This window comes from Oncorhynchus mykiss, chromosome 2 (genome assembly GCF_057628025.1).
Source record: "Oncorhynchus mykiss isolate SJ-2025 chromosome 2, ASM5762802v1, whole genome shotgun sequence".
In the NCBI taxonomy this organism is placed as follows: domain Eukaryota; kingdom Metazoa; phylum Chordata; class Actinopteri; order Salmoniformes; family Salmonidae; genus Oncorhynchus; species Oncorhynchus mykiss.
The window spans coordinates 5698106-5717054 of NC_143023.1; the positions used below are offsets into that span (position 1 = coordinate 5698106).

General features: G+C 49.1%; 1 protein-coding gene across 1 annotated transcript in view; it reads right to left on the bottom strand.

Moving 5' to 3' along the window:
* The window catches only part of LOC110505728 (large ribosomal subunit protein uL13m), a 33696-nt gene that overhangs the window by 10942 nt on the left and 3805 nt on the right, over positions 1–18949 (bottom strand). Inside the window, exons 3-6 of the mRNA XM_090186198.1 lie at positions 14502–14595; positions 13011–13071; positions 7331–7417; positions 6632–6753 (exon numbers count right to left, since the gene is read on the bottom strand). Of these exons, the coding sequence (XP_090042324.1) occupies positions 6632–6753; positions 7331–7417; positions 13011–13071; positions 14502–14595 (364 nt within the window). The remainder of the gene's footprint in view (positions 1–6631; positions 6754–7330; positions 7418–13010; positions 13072–14501; positions 14596–18949) is intronic.

Below are 18949 nucleotides of genomic sequence, written 5' to 3' on the forward strand. Positions count from 1 at the left end.
AACCACTACACCAGTTAACACCCTGTAACCACTACACCAGTTAACACCCTGTAACCACTACACCAGTTAACACCCTGTAACCACTACACCAGTTAACACCCTGTAACCACGACACCAGTTAACACCCTATAACCACTACACCAGTTAACACCCTATAACCACTATACCAGTTAACACCCTATAACCACTACACCAGTTAACACCCTGTAACCACCCTGTAACCACTACACCAGTTAACACCCTGTAACCACTACACCAGTTAACACCCTATAACCACTACACCAGTTAACACCCTATAACCACTACACCAGTTAACACCCTATAACCACTACACCAGTCAACACCCTATAACCACTACACCAGTTAACACCCTATAACCACTACACCAGTTAACACCCTGTAACCACCCTGTAACCACTACACCAGTTAACACCCTATAACCACTACACCAGTTAACACCCTATAACCACTACACCAGTTAACATCCTATAACCACCCTGTAACCACAACACCCTGTAACCACTACACCAGTTAACACCCTATAACCACTACACCAGTTAACACCCTATAAACACTACATCAAGTCACTGTTAAGCTTCATTTCTCACTTCTGTGTTATTCCAAGTGAGTTATAGCTGCAGTCCATGTGAGTATGCGTGATCAGAATCTCAGATTCCCCCTGAACCTCAGCAGCAGCAGCCTTCTCCCAGTACGCCAAACATTACACTACAAGAATGATGTCACGGAATTCTGGAATGTCACTGTTTTCTGTCAGGTTGAAAACTCCAAATTTCCTTTCATTTACAGACAGGAAGTAATGTAGTGGCTGTTCTGGCCGTCTCATTATCACGTCAGTGTCTATTTCCTGTGTGATGTGTTTTAATGGACATGCTCTGTAGGGTCGTCCTGACCAATCACTGCGGTGGTTACTAGAGAAACCCCATATAAACATACTGCTCTCTATAAAACCCTCCTCGGTTCCACTGCTCATTGGGATGAATTACTGGCCTCGTAAAAAGTTAGCATGAATTCGATTACAGAGTACCTCTCTAGTGTTTCAATACGACTTTAAAAGGAAAGATCTTAAGTGCATTAACACACGTGGGGTGTCAAGTGTTTGAAAAAGTGGAGGTTCACAGTCTCAATCTTGAGAGAAACATCAACAATCCCAACGGGGTTCCATCTTGAGTCCTCAGTCACCACTCTACGGTGTGTGTGTGTGTGTGTGTGTGTGTGTATGAGAGGTCAGTCCATGGCCCCAGACCCACCATTTCCCCCTCATTGAGCCATACACTTACTTAACTCTACAGCGTGTGTGTGTGTGTGTGTGTGTGTGTGTATGAGAGGTCAGTCCATGGCCCCAGACCCACCATTTCCCCCTCATTGAGCCATACACTTACTTAACTCTACAGCGTGTGTGTGTGTGTGTGTGTGTGTGTGTGTGTGTATGAGAGGTCAGTCCATGGCCCCAGACCCACCATTTCCCCTCATTGAGCCATACACTTACTTAACTCTACAGCGTGTGTGTGTGTGTGTGTATGTGTGTGTATGAGAGGTCAGTCCATGGCCCCAGACCCACCATTTCCCCCTCATTGAGCCATACACTTACTTAACTCTACAGCGTGTGTGTGTGTGTGTGTGTATATGAGAGGTCAGTCCATGGCCCCAGACCCACCATTTCCCCCTCATTGAGCCATACACTTACTTAACTCTACAGCGTGTGTGTGTGTGTGTGTGTGTGTGTATGAGAGGTCAGTCCATGGCCCCAGACCCACCATTTCCCCCTCATTGAGCCATACACTTACTTAACTCTACAGCGTGTGTGTGTGTGTGTGTGTGTGTGTATGAGAGGTCAGTCCATGGCCCCAGACCCACCATTTCCCCCTCATTGAGCCATACACTTACTTAACTCTACAGCGTGTGTGTGTGTGTGTATGAGAGGTCAGTCCATGGCCCCAGACCCACCATTTCCCCCTCATTGAGCCATACACTTACTTAACTCTACAGCGTGTGTGTGTGTGTGTGTGTGTGTATGAGAGGTCAGTCCATGGCCCCAGACCCACCATTTCCCCCTCATTGAGCCATACACTTACTTAACTCTACAGCGTGTGTGTGTGTGTGTGTGTGTGTGTATGAGAGGTCAGTCCATGGCCCCAGACCCACCATTTCCCCCTCATTGAGCCATACACTTACTTAACTCTACAGCGTGTGTGTGTGTGTGTGTGTGTATGAATGAGAGGTCAGTCCATGGCCCCAGACCCACCATTTCCCCCTCATTGAGCCATACACTTACTTAACTCTACAGCGTGTGTGTGTGTGTGTGTGTGTGTGTGTGTGTGTGTGTGTGTATGAGAGGTCAGTCCATGGCCCCAGACCCACCATTTCCCCCTCATTGAGCCATACACTTACTTAACTCTACAGCGTGTGTGTGTGTGTGTGTGTGTGTGTGTGTGTGTGTGTATGAGAGGTCAGTCCATGGCCCCAGACCCACCATTTCCCCTCATTGAGCCATACACTTACTTAACTCTACAGCGTGTGTGTGTGTGTGTGTGTGTGTGTGTGTGTGTATGAGAGGTCAGTCCATGGCCCCAGACCCACCATTTCCCCCTCATTGAGCCATACACTTACTTAACTCTACAGCGTGTGTGTGTGTGTGTGTGTGTGTGTGTATGAGAGGTCAGTCCATGGCCCCAGACCCACCATTTCCCCTCATTGAGCCATACACTTACTTAACTCTACAGCGTGTGTGTGTGTGTGTGTGTGTATGAATGAGAGGTCAGTCCATGGCCCCAGACCCACCATTTCCCCCTCATTGAGCCATACACTTACTTAACTCTACAGCGTGTGTGTGTGTGTGTGTGTGTATGAGAGGTCAGTCCATGGCCCCAGACCCACCATTTCCCCCTCATTGAGCCATACACTTACTTAACTCTACAGCGTGTGTGTGTGTGTGTGTGTGTGTATGAGAGGTCAGTCCATGGCCCCAGACCCACCATTTCCCCTCATTGAGCCATACACTTACTTAACTCTACAGCGTGTGTGTGTGTGTGTGTGTATGAGAGGTCAGTCCATGGCCCCAGACCCACCATTTCCCCCTCATTGAGCCATACACTTACTTAACTCTACAGCGTGTGTGTGTGTGTGTGTGTGTGTGTGTGTGTGTGTATGAGAGGTCAGTCCATGGCCCCAGACCCACCATTTCCCCCTCATTGAGCCATACACTTACTTAACTCTACAGCGTGTGTGTGTGTGTGTGTGTGTGTGTGTGTGTGTGTGTGTATGTGTATGAGAGGTCAGTCCATGGCCCCAGACCCACCATTTCCCCCTCATTGAGCCATACACTTACTTAACTCTACAGCGTGTGTGTGTGTGTGTGTGTGTGTGTGTGTGTGTGTGTGTGTGTGTGTGTGTGTGTATGAGAGGTCAGTCCATGGCCCCAGACCCACCATTTCCCCCTCATTGAGCCATACACTTACTTAACTCTACAGCGTGTGTGTGTGTGTGTGTGTGTGTATGAGAGGTCAGTCCATGGCCCCAGACCCACCATTTCCCCCTCATTGAGCCATACACTTACTTAACTCTACAGCGTGTGTGTGTGTGTGTGTGTGTGTGTATGAGAGGTCAGTCCATGGCCCCAGACCCACCATTTCCCCCTCATTGAGCCATACACTTACTTAACTCTACAGCGTGTGTGTGTGTGTATGAATGAGAGGTCAGTCCATGGCCCCAGACCCACCATTTCCCCCTCATTGAGCCATACACTTACTTAACTCTACAGCGTGTGTGTGTGTGTGTGTGTGTGTGTGTGTGTGTGTGTGTATGAGAGGTCAGTCCATGGCCCCAGACCCACCATTTCCCCCTCATTGAGCCATACACTTACTTAACTCTACAGCGTGTGTGTGTGTGTGTGTGTGTGTGTGTGTGTGTGTGTATGAGAGGTCAGTCCATGGCCCCAGACCCACCATTTCCCCTCATTGAGCCATACACTTACTTAACTCTACAGCGTGTGTGTGTGTGTGTGTGTGTGTGTGTGTGTGTATGAGAGGTCAGTCCATGGCCCCAGACCCACCATTTCCCCCTCATTGAGCCATACACTTACTTAACTCTACAGCGTGTGTGTGTGTGTGTGTGTGTGTGTGTATGAGAGGTCAGTCCATGGCCCCAGACCCACCATTTCCCCTCATTGAGCCATACACTTACTTAACTCTACAGCGTGTGTGTGTGTGTGTGTGTGTATGAATGAGAGGTCAGTCCATGGCCCCAGACCCACCATTTCCCCCTCATTGAGCCATACACTTACTTAACTCTACAGCGTGTGTGTGTGTGTGTGTGTGTATGAGAGGTCAGTCCATGGCCCCAGACCCACCATTTCCCCCTCATTGAGCCATACACTTACTTAACTCTACAGCGTGTGTGTGTGTGTGTGTGTGTGTATGAGAGGTCAGTCCATGGCCCCAGACCCACCATTTCCCCTCATTGAGCCATACACTTACTTAACTCTACAGCGTGTGTGTGTGTGTGTGTGTATGAGAGGTCAGTCCATGGCCCCAGACCCACCATTTCCCCCTCATTGAGCCATACACTTACTTAACTCTACAGCGTGTGTGTGTGTGTGTGTGTGTGTGTGTGTGTGTGTGTATGAGAGGTCAGTCCATGGCCCCAGACCCACCATTTCCCCCTCATTGAGCCATACACTTACTTAACTCTACAGCGTGTGTGTGTGTGTGTGTGTGTGTGTGTGTGTGTGTGTATGAGAGGTCAGTCCATGGCCCCAGACCCACCATTTCCCCCTCATTGAGCCATACACTTACTTAACTCTACAGCGTGTGTGTGTGTGTGTGTGTGTGTGTGTGTGTGTGTGTGTGTGTGTGTGTGTGTGTATGAGAGGTCAGTCCATGGCCCCAGACCCACCATTTCCCCCTCATTGAGCCATACACTTACTTAACTCTACAGCGTGTGTGTGTGTGTGTGTGTGTGTGTGTATGAGAGGTCAGTCCATGGCCCCAGACCCACCATTTCCCCCTCATTGAGCCATACACTTACTTAACTCTACAGCGTGTGTGTGTGTGTGTGTGTGTGTGTATGAGAGGTCAGTCCATGGCCCCAGACCCACCATTTCCCCCTCATTGAGCCATACACTTACTTAACTCTACAGCGTGTGGTGTGTGTGTGTGTATGAGAGGTCAGTCCATGGCCCCAGACCCACCATTTCCCCCTCATTGAGCCATACACTTACTTAACTCTACAGCGTGTGGTGTGTGTGTGTGTGTGTGTGTGTGTGTGTGTGTGTGTGTGTATGAGAGGTCAGTCCATGGCCCCAGACCCACCATTTCCCCCTCATTGAGCCATACACTTACTTAACTCTACAGCGTGTGGTGTGTGTGTGTGTATGAGAGGTCAGTCCATGGCCCCAGACCCACCATTTCCCCCTCATTGAGCCATACACTTACTTAACTCTACAGCGTGTGTGTGTGTGTGTGTGTGTGTGTGTGTGTGTGTGTGTGTATGAGAGGTCAGTCCATGGCCCCAGACCCACCATTTCCCCCTCATTGAGCCATACACTTACTTAACTCTACAGCGTGTGGTGTGTGTGTGTGTGTGTGTGTGTGTGTGTGTGTGTGTGTGTATGAGAGGTCAGTCCATGGCCCCAGACCCACCATTTCCCCCTCATTGAGCCATACACTTACTTAACTCTACTGCGTGTGGTGTGTGTGTGTGTATGAGAGGTCAGTCCATGGCCCCAGACCCACCATTTCCCCCTCATTGAGCCATACACTTACTTAACTCTACAGCGTGTGTGTGTGTGTGTGTGTATGAGAGGTCAGTCCATGGCCCCAGACCCACCATTTCCCCCTCATTGAGCCATACACTTACTTAACTCTACAGGAATATGACCGATCGCGTTTCAACAGGCCTCTTTATCATAATGGAGTCATTTGTCAGGCCGGTAACAAGAAGCCGTTTCTCACATCAATAAAGAGGAAGACGGTGCTATACTTCTCCCATCCTTACTTACCGGTAATAACAGAAGTAGGTTTCACACCAACACACACACACAAAGGTTTTATCCCGTTCTTCACTAAATAATTATTTTGGGTTTCTATTAGTTATTTGAATGTTTGTGGTAAGCTAAAGCTAGCGTAACATTTAGGTCATAAAATGCTTAAAGATTTGTCCGCTCTGGTAGAGAGCAGTATCATAAGGCATTTAACTGCGTCACGGCTGATATGAATAGCAGGCTGTGGACTTGAGGAACGATGGATCACCGCCATGGCTGAAGGAACACAGCAGTCTGTAATGGAACTATGGTATGTGTCTGTTCCTCTATAAACCAGTCTGTTCCTCTATAAACCAGTCTGTTCCTCTATAAACCAGTCTGTTCCACTATAAACCAGTCTGTTCCACTATAAACCAGTCTGTTCCACTATAAACCAGTGTGTTCCTCTATAAACCAGGTTGTTCTAAATGAGCTAGAGATTCAGCGCAGGCCCGGGGTGGAGAGAGCTGTGTGTGTGTGAGGATATGTGGGTGTGATTAAGGATGGTGTGTGTGTGAAGATATGAGAGAGAGGGTGTGTGTGTGTTTGCACATATGTGTCCATGGAGGAAGACTGAGAGAAGAAGGTACTCACGGGGTCCACAGAGTGGGGAAGGCTTCTCGCTCCTCCTGGCTGTACTCATTCAGCCTGCGAGGGATCTCTCTGGGCTGAGGCAGCTCCTCCGTCAGGTTCAGAAGGATGTCCTCAGGAAGATCCTGCCATACAATTACATACAACAGTCATTTCATGGATCTGTATGGCACCTAGGCTCTAGCCAGGGAAAGGAACACAGTCTTAGGTTTGTAGGGGTCTTCACTTTTCAGAGGGAAAACACACCTGGGTTAGAGAGAGGTGCAAGTCAATGGGAAATAAGACTTTAATATTTATATACCGTATAATGAGAAGCTAGAGTCAGACTAGACTTGTCTAAATGCTTTACCACAATGGAAACAAGTCAGACTTGTGTTAATTGGAAACAAGTCAGACTTGTGTTAATTGGAAACAAGTCAGACTTGTGTTAATTGGAAACAAGTCAGACTTGTGTTATCGCTGATATTTCTATGTCCGTTCTGCATGTTCTTGACTGAATGTGTCATCATTTAAGATGATTAAACAAATTCAAATCAAACAAATCAACATGTCAATACATATTCAGTCCACAACGGGAGAATAAAGACCAGTTATTTTATCTTCAGGGAAGAGGTGTCGTGTGTGGCGTCATTCTTTTTACTAAAACTTCTCATTTCATTTTCACACATATTAGATGTGAAAGTCTTAAAAGACAAGTCTCACGTCTTCAGGGAAGAGGTGTAGCCGTTGCATCATGGTCCTTCTGGAGAGGTTCCTAGGCAGCATCCCGTACACTGCCAGCTTCACTATCTGCAGGAAGGAGAGGAAGATAGAAGAAGAGTGGACTCTGGATCCAGCGCTTGGATAGGCTACTCAGATTCAGTTCCTAATGGCACACTAGTGCACTATATAGGGAATCCTAGATCACTATATAGGGAATCCTAGATCACTATACAGGGAATCCTAGATCATTATACAGGGAATCCTAGATCACTATATAGGGAATCCTAGATCACTATACAGGGAATCCTATTGAACTATATAGGGAATCCTATTGCACTATACAGGGAATCCTAACGCACTATACAGGGAATCCTAGCGCACTATACAGGGAATCCTAGATCACTATACAGGGAATCCTAGATCACTATACAGGGAATTCTAGATCACTATACAGGGAATTCTAGATCACTATACAGGGAATTCTAGATCAATATATAAGGATTCCTAGATCACTATACAGGGAATCCTATTGAACTATATAGGGAATCCTAGATCACTATACAGGGAATCCTAGATCACTATATAGGGAATCCTATTGAACTATATAGGGAATCCTATTGAACTATATAGGGAATCCTATTGAACTATATAGGGAATCCTAGATCACTATACAGGGAATCCTATTGAACTATATAGGGAATCCTATTGAACTATATAGGGAATCCTAACGCACTATACAGGGAATCCTAGCGCACTATACAGGGAATTCTAGATCACGATACAGGGAATCCTAGATCACTATACAGGGAATCCTATTGAACTATATAGGGAATCCTATTGAACTATATAGGGAATCCTATTGAACTATATAGGGAATCCTATTGGACTATATAGGGAATCCTATTGGACTATATAAGGAATCCTATTGGACTATATAGGGAATCATATTGAACTATATAGGGAATCCTAGATCACTATATAGGGAATCCTAGATCACTATATAGGGAATCCTAGATCACTATATAGGGAATCCTAGCGCACTATATAGGGTATCCTAGCGCACTATATAGGGAATAGGGTGCCATTTGGGACACTAACACAGACATTTGATATAAGACAGTTGGAGCAGGGTTGTCATGGTTACAGCTCTGGAGAAGAACAAGGTTGAGGTCCATCATTGAACCTTTGATATGTCTCCAGTGGTGACCAGTGGAGATCCTGTTAGGTCCAGACGGGGATACTACTAAGCAGGATCAATGAGTCAGCCAGCTAACTTCCCTCCTTTGTTTTTAGAAGTATATGCTTGAAAACGGGCATGGTCTAATTTACCCAACATCCAAAAACACATAAGTTTAGCTTTCTTAATGAAACTGAAAAACAATAGATATTTCTGGTTGTTCATTAAAGTTAGCTGGCTAAATAATTGATTCTACTTTGTACAAAACCCCTCAGGTCTGTTCTCTATGACCCTGTCCAGAAACAACCCCTCTATTTACCCCTATCCCGTAGAGACACTTGGGTGGATCTGATAGAATGTACTAGATTAAGCAATATGGTAATATCTCCTCTACCTTACCCTCTCTAGATAGTAAAGAGTCTCCCCTGTAGACAACTTTATATACCCCTGCAATATTCTCCTAACATTTTAACAAGCTGGTTCTATTCCTCGTATCACTCCCTCACTCTGTGGTGTGACACATATTCAGTGTTTCTTGGAGCGATGTGTCACGATCGCCAACTGGTAGCAAATCATTTAGGTCATGTGAAAAAAATGGTGTTATCCTTGAACTAATACCCTGAATGCTCAGCTCGGGGAAGGCAGGTAGCCTAGTGGTTAGAGCGTTGGGGCAGTAACCGAAAGGTTGCTGGATCGAATCCCTGAGCTGACAAGGTAAAAACCTGTCCTTTTGCCCCTGAACAAGGCAGTTAACCCATTGTTCGCCGGTAGGCCGTCATTGTAAGTAATAATTTGTTCTTAACTGACTTTAAATAAAGTTTACATAAAATGTGCCTCTGCCCCTCCCTGCTCCCAGCTGCCCCCCCTGCCCCTCCCTGCTCCCAGCTGCCCCCCCCGCCCCTCCCTGCTCCCAGCTGTCCCTCCTCTGCCCCTCCCTGCTTCCAGCTGCTCCTCCTCTGCCCCTCCCTGCTCCCAGCTGCCCCTCCTCTGCCCCTCCCTGCTCCCAGCTGCTCCTCTTCTGCCACTCCCTGCTCCCAGCTGCTCCTCCTCTGCCCCTCCCTGCTCCCAGCTGCCCCTCCTCTGCCCCTCCCTGCTCCCAGCTGCTCCTCCTCTGCCCCTCCCTGCTCCCAGCTGCCCCTCCTCTGCCCCTCCCTGCTCCCAGCTGCCCCTCCTCTGCCCCTCCTTTGTCCCTCCTCTGCCCCTCCCTGCTCCCAGCTGCCCCACCTCTGCCCTCCCTGCTCCCAGCTGCCCCTCTGCCCCTCCCTGCTCCTCCTCTGTCCCTCCTCTGCCCCTCCATGCTCCCAGCTGTCCCTCCTCTGCACCTCCCTGCTCCCAGCTGCTCCTCCTCTGCCCCTCCCTGCACCCAGCTGTCCCTCCTCTGCCTCTCCCTGCTCCCAGCTGCTCCTCCTCTGCCCCTCCCTGCACCCAGCTGACCCTCCCTGCTCCCAGCTGTCCCTCCTCTGCCCCTCCCTGCTCCCAGCTGCTCCTCCTCTGCCCCTCCCTGCCCCTCCCTCCTTCCGTTGGCAAACCAACCATCAAAATGACATGTTATTCCTACATAACCGTCCACCACTCAGATCCATCCTCTGCAATAAGAAAACCAAGTGAGGGGAAGAAAAATCCAAATGTCCCAAAGAAGTAAAAATCTCTTAATATTTGACTTTCTCTCATCTACCATTTCCAGCTTAATCCCTTCATACATATCTATCCCCTGTGAAAATTAAATCAGTCCTACTCCTGTTAAATGACGACCGTGGTGTGTGGAAGACGGATGTGTGTTGTATAGGGACACCATCCGTCACCACGGCTACAGAAGGTGGATGTCACCCCGACGTGATCATTACCCACAATTACCTCTGATAGATTCTCCCCCCGTTGGAATAACTCAGCTAGAGACATGCATCCATCTCATTAATGGAGGTGTAACGTGCTAGAGGAACCTGAGGAGGGCTGGAGGGGGGGAGGAGGGCTGGAGACGGGAGGGGGGAGAGAGGAGGGCTGGGGGGAGGCTGGAGACGGGAGGGGGGGAGAGAGAGGAGGGGGGGAGAGAGAGGAGGGGGGAGAGAGATGAGGACTGGAGACGGGGGGCTGGAGACGGGAGGGGGGAGAGAGGAGGGGGGGAGAGAGGAGGACTGGAGACGGGAGGGGGGAGAGAGAGGAGGGAGAGAGGAGGACTGGAGACGGGAGGGGGGGGGGGAGAGAGGGGGGGGGGGGAATAGACCAACCGTTTCCAGCTACAATAGTCATTTACAACATTAACAATGTCTACACTGTATTTCTGAGCAATTTGAAATTTACCATTTTTTTGTTGCTTTTCTTTAAAAAAACAAGGACATTTCTTAGTGACCCTGAAAGGTAGTGTATACGTGGGCTTAGCTACAGGTACATTTCATTCATATATATATATATATATATATATATATAAATTAATATGTGGGCCTAGCTACAGGTACATGTAATTCATATATATATGGGCTTAGCTACAGGTACATTTCATTCATATATATATATATATATATTAATATGTGGGCTTAGCTACAGGTACATGTAATTCATATATATATGGGCTTAGCTACAGGTACATTTAATTCATATATATATATATATATATTAATTAATATGTGGGCTTAGCTACAGGTACATTTAATTCATATATATATATATATATATTAATTAATATGTGGGCTTAGCTACAGGTACATTTAATTCATATATATATATATATATATATATAAATTAATATGTGGGCTTAGCTACAGGTACATTTAATTCATATATATATATGTGGGCTTAGCTACAGGTACATTTCCTCAGTGAACCACTTGGGATGGCACTGTTGAAACATTCATGTATGTGAGGCAACACAAACAAAAAGTATACACTAAAACATAATTAAGACCATCCATCTAAATAAGAGCAAGGCAGAGAGGAGAGAAAACATATATAGCTGAATTTAACCTTTTTCCTTGAAAAAGTTCATCTCTGGGTTGTATAAATAAGCTGTGCTGCTGTTCCTTTATCTTCCTGCACACCCAGCTAGGCCTTTCTCCAGATTACAGCAGACATTCTCCTAAAGGTCTAATCGTCTGACAGACCAGCATCAGCAGAGATCCTGTGTGTCTGTGATAATACACAAGTGTCTCTGTCTGAAATCCTCCCTGATGATCCTGCAGGAGAACACTCCCCCTCTGGAACCAGAGGGACGGGAGACTTACAAGGACAGACAATTCATTACACCATAATTCATTCTCTCTCTCTCTCTCTCTCTCTCTCACACCAGCGGGCCATTTGTAACCTTTATAGACAAAACACGTCACACAACTGTGGGACAGCTCATATTTCATCACACGAACATCGATACATAACAGCAATGCAAAATGCAACTGCTGTCCTGAACGACATGCAATTCGGACATTTTTATGAAATGCAGCTTCATCCCGGCCTAGGAATGAAACTTTAAAGGCTGAAGTTACTGTACAGGTACACCTGAGAGGACAGTATTGATTCAGTGTTTCCAAACAGACTGCAGTGGCCCCACCAATAAAACAGTAGTTAACTCACCGGTCAGTTTATTAGGTACACCACCCTGTTCACATAAACGGATCGCTCCTACAGACAGTGAGTCATCACGTGGCTGTGGCTTGCTCTATAAAACAGTAGTTAACTCACCGGTCAGTTTATTAGGTACACCATCCTGTTCACGTAAACGGATCGCTCCTACAGACAGTGAGTCATCACGTGGCTGTGGCTTGCTCTATAAAGCAGGCAGACAGGCATCCAGGCATTCAGTTACCCTTCTATTGAACGTTAGAATGGGCAAAACCAGTGACCTAAGCGACTTTGAGCGCGGTATGATCGTCGGCGCCAGGCGAGTCGGATCCAGTATCTCAGAAATGGCCGCATTCCTGGGCTTTTCACACACGACAACGTCTAGAGTTTACTGGGAAACGGAGCGACAAACACAAAACATCCAGTCAGATGCAGTCCTGTAAACCAGCTGGTTGATGAGAGAGGTGGAAGGAGAAGGAGAAGAATGGTGCAAGCCAACAGGCAGGCCACAAACAGACAAATAAGTACAACAGTGGTGTGTTGAACAGCATCTCAGAACGCTCATCTCGTCGCTCCCTGTCATGGATGGACTGTTGCAGCAGACGACCACACCGGGTTCCACTCCAATCAGCTAATAACAAGAAGAAGTGTCTCCAGTGGGCACATGATCACCAACACTTGAGAAGTGGAAAAACATTCTCTGGTCCGACGAATCGCGGTTTCTGTTGAGTCAAGCTGATGGCCAATCAGAGTCCTGATGGTGTCAATGGTACAGGCTGGTTGCTGTGGTGTACCGCCATCGAATCTGCAGCAACTGCGTGATGCCATCGCGTCAACATGGACCAACATCCCTGTGGAATGTTCCCGAAGAATTCTGGCTGTTCTGGAGGCAAAGGGTGGGGTCCGACTCGGTACTAGACGAGTGTACCTAATAAACTGACTCTCAATACTTACCGCTTTGGGGTCTTTCAAATGTAGCTGGGTGGCTGTGACTTGTTTAAATCCACCCGGGTACCTTTGGGAAAGAAACAAGACTGGATTTAGAGGAAGACACACTTTTGTATGACAACCAACTCTACACACATAGGCCTAGTCAACCACATCACTCTACACACATAGGCCTAGTCAACCACATCACTCTACACACATAGGCCTAGTCAACCACATCACTCTACACACATAGGCCTAGTCAACCACATCACTCTACACACATAGGCCTAGTCAACCACATCACTCTACACACATAGGCCTAGTCAACCACATCACTCATTACACACATAGGCCTAGTCAACCACATCACTCTACACACATAGGCCTAGTCAACCACATCACTCTACACACATAGGCCTAGTCAACCACATCACTCTACACACATAGGCCTAGTCAACCACATCACTCTACACACATAGGCCTAGTCAACCACATCACTCTACACACATAGGCCTAGTCAACCACATCACTCATTACACACATAGGCCTAGTCAACCACATCACTCATTACACACATAGGCCTAGTCAACCACATCACTCTACACACATAGGCCTAGTCAACCACATCACTCATTACACACATAGGCCTAGTCAACCACATCACTCATTACACACATAGGCCTAGTCAACCACATCACTCTACACACATAGGCCTAGTCAACCACATCACTCTACACACATAGGCCTAGTCAACCACATCACTCTACACACATAGGCCTAGTCAACCACATCACTCTACACACATAGGCCTAGTCAACCACATCACTCTACACACATAGGCCTAGTCAACCACATCACTCTACACACATAGGCCTAGTCAACCACATCACTCATTACACACATAGGCCTAGTCAACCACATCACTCATTACACACATAGGCCTAGTCAACCACATCACTCTACACACATAGGCCTAGTCAACCACATCACTCTACACACATAGGCCTAGTCAACCACATCACTCTACACACATAGGCCTAGTCAACCACATCACTCTACACACATAGGCCTAGTCAACCACATCACTCTACACACATAGGCCTAGTCAACCACATCACTCTACACACATAGGCCTAGTCAACCACATCACTCTACACACATAGGCCTAGTCAACCACATCACTCTACACACATAGGCCTAGTCAACCACATCACTCTACACACATAGGCCTAGTCAACCACATCACTCTACACACATAGGCCTAGTCAACCACATCACTCTACACACATAGGCCTAGTCAACCACATCACTCTACACACATAGGCCTAGTCAACCACATCACTCTACACACATAGGCCTAGTCAACCACATCACTCATTACACAGATCAGTTCACATGCTCCATGTTTTCAACGAAGTTCTTCTTGATTGGTGAGTAAACACAGGTACAGAATAACACTCGTTTGTGTTCACTGGTTAATTCCATGTGTAACAGACAGACAGTCTGAGGCCTTACTGGGTGTGAGAGGAGTACATCTTCTGCTCCCATTTGTTCCCAGAGAAGGCTATGTGTCTGCTGTTCATGACTACTACATGGTCTCCAACATCACCTGAGGAACACAGAGACACGTGCTCATTAGAAAACATCACAAACTCCAAAGAAACATATTTTGCTGACATCTTTAGCTCCTTTCAAAAGATTATCAAGGAATGCAGGAAAAGATTCATCATTTGACTGCCTGCCACCACAACAAAAAGGTGGTTTCTGAATTAGATATAATGGGTAGAGAATGATAGATGACTAGGTGGTTGACTTGCAGGTAGCCTAGTGGTTAGAGTGTAGGTGCGGCAGGTAGCCTAGTGGTTAGAGTGTAGGGACGGCAGGTAGCCTAGTGGTTAGAGTGTAGGTGCGGCAGGTAGCCTAGTGGTTAGAGTGGAGGGACGGCAGGTAGCCTAGTGGTTAGAGTGTAGGGACGGCAGGTAGCCTAGTGGTTAGAGTGTAGGGACGGCAGGTAGCCTAGTGGTTAGAGTGTAGCGACGGCAGGTAGCCTAGTGGTTAGAGTGTAGGGACGGCAGGTAGCCTAGTGGTTAGAGTGTAGGGACGGCAGGTAGCCTAGTGGTTAGAGTGTAGGGACGGCAGGTAGCCTAGTGGTTAGAGTGTAGGGGCGGCAGGTAGCCTAGTGGTTAGAGTGTAGGGGCGGCAGGTAGCCTAGTGGTTAGAGTGTAGGGACGGCAGGTAGCCTAGTGGTTAGAGTGTAGGGGCGGCAGGTAGCCTAGTGGTTAGAGTGTAGGGGCGGCAGGTAGCCTAGTGGTTAGAGTGTAGGGACGGCAGGTAGCCTAGTGGTTAGAGTGGAGGGATGGCAGGTAGCCTAGTGGTTAGAGTGGAGGGACGGCAGGTAGCCTAGTGGTTAGAGTGTAGGGACGGCAGGTAGCCTCGTGGTTAGAGTGTAGGGACGGCAGGTAGCCTCGTGGTTAGAGTGTAGGGACGGCAGGTAGCCTCGTGGTTAGAGTGTAGGGACGGCAGGTAGCCTAGTGGTTAGAGTGGAGGGGCAGGCAGGTAGCCTAGTGGTTAGAGTGTAGGGACGGCAGGTAGCCTAGTGGTTAGAGTGTAGGGGCAGGCAGGTAGCCTAGTGGTTAGAGTGTAGGGACGGCAGGTAGCCTAGTGGTTAGAGTGTAGGGGCAGGCAGGTAGCCTAGTGGTTAGAGTGTAGGGACGGCAGGTAGCCTAGTGGTTAGAGTGGAGGGACGGCAGGTAGAATAGTGGTTAGAGTGTAGGGACGGCAGGTAGCCTAGTGGTTAGAGTGTAGGGGCGGCAGGTAGCCTAGTGGTTAGAGTGTAGGGACGGCAGGTAGCCTAGTGGTTAGAGTGTAGGGACGGCAGGTAGCCTAGTGGTTAGAGTGTAGGGACGGCAGGTAGCCTAGTGGTTAGAGTGTAGGGACGGCAGGTAGCCTCGTGGTTAGAGTGTAGGGACGGCAGGTAGCCTCGTGGTTAGAGTGTAGGGACGGCAGGTAGCCTAGTGGTTAGAGTGTAGGGACGGCAGGTACCCTAGTGGTTAGAGTGTAGGGGCAGGCAGGTAGCCTAGTGGTTAGAGTGTAGGGGCGGCAGGTAGCCTAGTGGTTAGAGTGTAGGGACGGCAGGTAGCCTAGTGGGTAGAGTGTAGGGGTGGCAGGTAGCCTAGTGGTTAGAGTGTAGGGACGGCAGGTAGCCTAGTGGTTAGAGTGTAGGGACGGCAGGTAGCCTAGTGGTTAGAGTGTAGGGGTGGCAGGTAGCCTAGTGGTTAGAGTGTAGGGGTGGCAGGTAGCCTAGTGGTTAGAGTGTAGGGGTGGCAGGTAGCCTAGTGGTTAGAGTGTAGGGACGGCAGGTAGAATAGTGGTTAGAGTGTAGGGACGGCAGGTAGCCTAGTGGTTAGAGTGTAGGGGCAGGCAGGTAGCCTAGTGGTTAGAGTGTAGGGGAGGCAGGTAGTCTAGTGGTTAGAGGGTAGTGGCGGCAGGTAGCCTAGTGGTTAGAGTGTAGGGGCGGCAGGTAGCCTAGTGGTTAGAGTGTAGGGGCGGCAGGTAGCCTAGTGGTTAGAGTGTAGGGGCGGCAGGTAGCCTAGTGGTTAGAGTGTAAGGACGGCAGGTAGCCTAGTGGTTAGAGTGTAGGGACGGCAGGTAGCCTAGTGGTTAGAGTGTAGGGGAGGCAGGTAGTCTAGTGGTTAGAGTGTAGGGGAGGCAGGTAGCCTAGTGGTTAGAGTGTAGGGACGGCAGGTAGCCTAGTGGTTAGAGTGTAGGGGAGGCAGGTAGTCTAGTGGTTAGAGGGTAGTGGCGGCAGGTAGCCTAGTGGTTAGAGTGTAGGGGCGGCAGGTAGCCTAGTGGTTAGAGTGTAGGGGCGGCAGGTAGCCTAGTGGTTAGAGTGTAGGGGCGGCAGGTAGCCTAGTGGTTAGAGTGTAAGGACGGCAGGTAGCCTAGTGGTTAGAGTGTAGGGGCAGGCAGGTAGCCTAGTGGTTAGAGTGTAGGGGAGGCAGGTAGTCTAGTGGTTAGAGGGTAGTGGCGGCAGGTAGCCTAGTGGTTAGAGTGTAGGGGCGGCAGGTAGCCTAGTGGTTAGAGTGTAGGGGCGGCAGGTAGCCTAGTGGTTAGAGTGTAGGGGCGGCAGGTAGCCTAGTGGTTAGAGTGTAAGGACGGCAGGTAGCCTAGTGGTTAGAGTGTAGGGGCAGGCAGGTAGCCTAGTGGTTAGAGTGTAGGGGCAGGCAGGTAGCCTAGTGGTTAGAGTGTAGGGACGGCAGGTAGCCTAGTGGTTAGAGTGTAGGGACGGCAGGTAGCCTAGTGGTTAGAGTGTAGGGACGGCAGGTAGAATAGTGGTCCCTGTTGGGACGGCAGGTGGTTAGAGTGTAAGGACCACCTGCAGGTAGTCTAGTGGTTAGAGTGTAGGGTCAGGCAGGTAGCCTAGTGGTTAGAGTGTAGGGACGGCAGGTAGCCTAGTGGTTAGAGTGAGGGACGGCAGGTAGCCTAGTGGTTAGAGTGTAGGGACGGCAGGTAGCCTAGTGGTTAGAGTGTAGCGACGGCAGGTAGCCTAGTGGTTAGAGTGTAGGGACGGCAGGTAGCCTAGTGGTTAGAGTGTAGCGACGGCAGGTAGCCTAGTGGTTAGAGTGTAGGGACGGCAGGTAGCCTAGTGGTTAGAGTGGAGGGACGGCAGGTAGCCTAGTGGTTAGAGTGGAGGGACGGCAGGTAGCCTAGTGGTTAGAGTGTAGGGACGGCAGGTAGCCTAGTGGTTAGAGTGTAGGGGCAGGCAGGTAGCCTAGTGGTTAGAGTGTAGGGACGGCAGGTAGCCTAGTGGTTAGAGTGTAGGGGCAGGCAGGTAGCCTAGTGGTTAGAGTGTAGGGCCGGCAGGTAGCCTAGTGGTTAGAGTGTAGGGTAGCCTAGTGGTTAGAGTGGAGGGACGGCAGGTAGCCTAGTGGTTAGAGTGTAGGGGCAGGCAGGTAGCCTAGTGGTTAGAGTGTAGGGACGGCAGGTAGCCTAGTGGTTAGAGTGTAGGGGCAGGCAGGTAGCCTAGTGGTTAGAGTGTAGGGCCGGCAGGTAGCCTAGTGGTTAGAGTGTAGGGTAGCCTAGTGGTTAGAGTGTAGGGACGGCAGGTAGCCTAGTGGTTAGAGTGTAGGGACGGCAGGTAGCCTAGTGGTTAGAGTGTAGGGGCGGCAGGTAGAATAGTGGTTAGAGTGTAGGGGAGGCAGGTAGTCTAGTGGTTAGAGTGTAGGGGCGGCAGGTAGAATAGTGGTTAGAGTGTAGGGACGGCAGGTAGCCTAGTGGTTAGAGTGTAGGGACGGCAGGTAGCCTAGTGGTTAGAGTGGAGGGACGGCAGGTAGACTAGTGGTTAGAGTGTAGGGGCGGCAGGTAGCCTAGTGGTTAGAGTGTAGGGGCAGGCAGGTAGCCTAGTGGTTAGAGTGTAGGGGCGGCAGGTAGAATAGTGGTTAGAGTGTAGGGACGGCAGGTAGTCTAGTGGTTAGAGTGTAGGGGCAGGCAGGTAGCCTAGTGGTTAGAGTGTAGGGGCGGCAGGTAGAATAGTGGTTAGAGTGTAGGGAAGGCAGGTAGCCTAGTGGTTAGAGTGTAGGGACGGCAGGTAGCCTAGTGGTTAGAGTGTAGGGACGGCAGGTAGCCTAGTGGTTAGAGTGTAGAGACGGCAGGTAGCCTAGTGGTTAGAGTGTAGGGACGGCAGGGTAGACTAGTGGTTAGAGTGTAGGGACGGCAGGTAGCCTAGTGGTTAGAGTGTAGGGACGGCAGGTAGCCTAGTGGTTAGAGTGTAGGGACGGCAGGTAGCCGAGTGGTTAGAGTGTAGGGACGGCAGGTAGAATAGTGGTTAGAGTGTAGGGACGGCAGGTAGCCTAGTGGTTAGAGTGTAGGGACGGCAGGTAGCCTAGTGGTTAGAGTGTAGGGGCGGCAGGGTAGCCTAGTGGTTAGAGTGTAGGGACGGCAGGTAGCCTAGTGGTTAGAGTGTA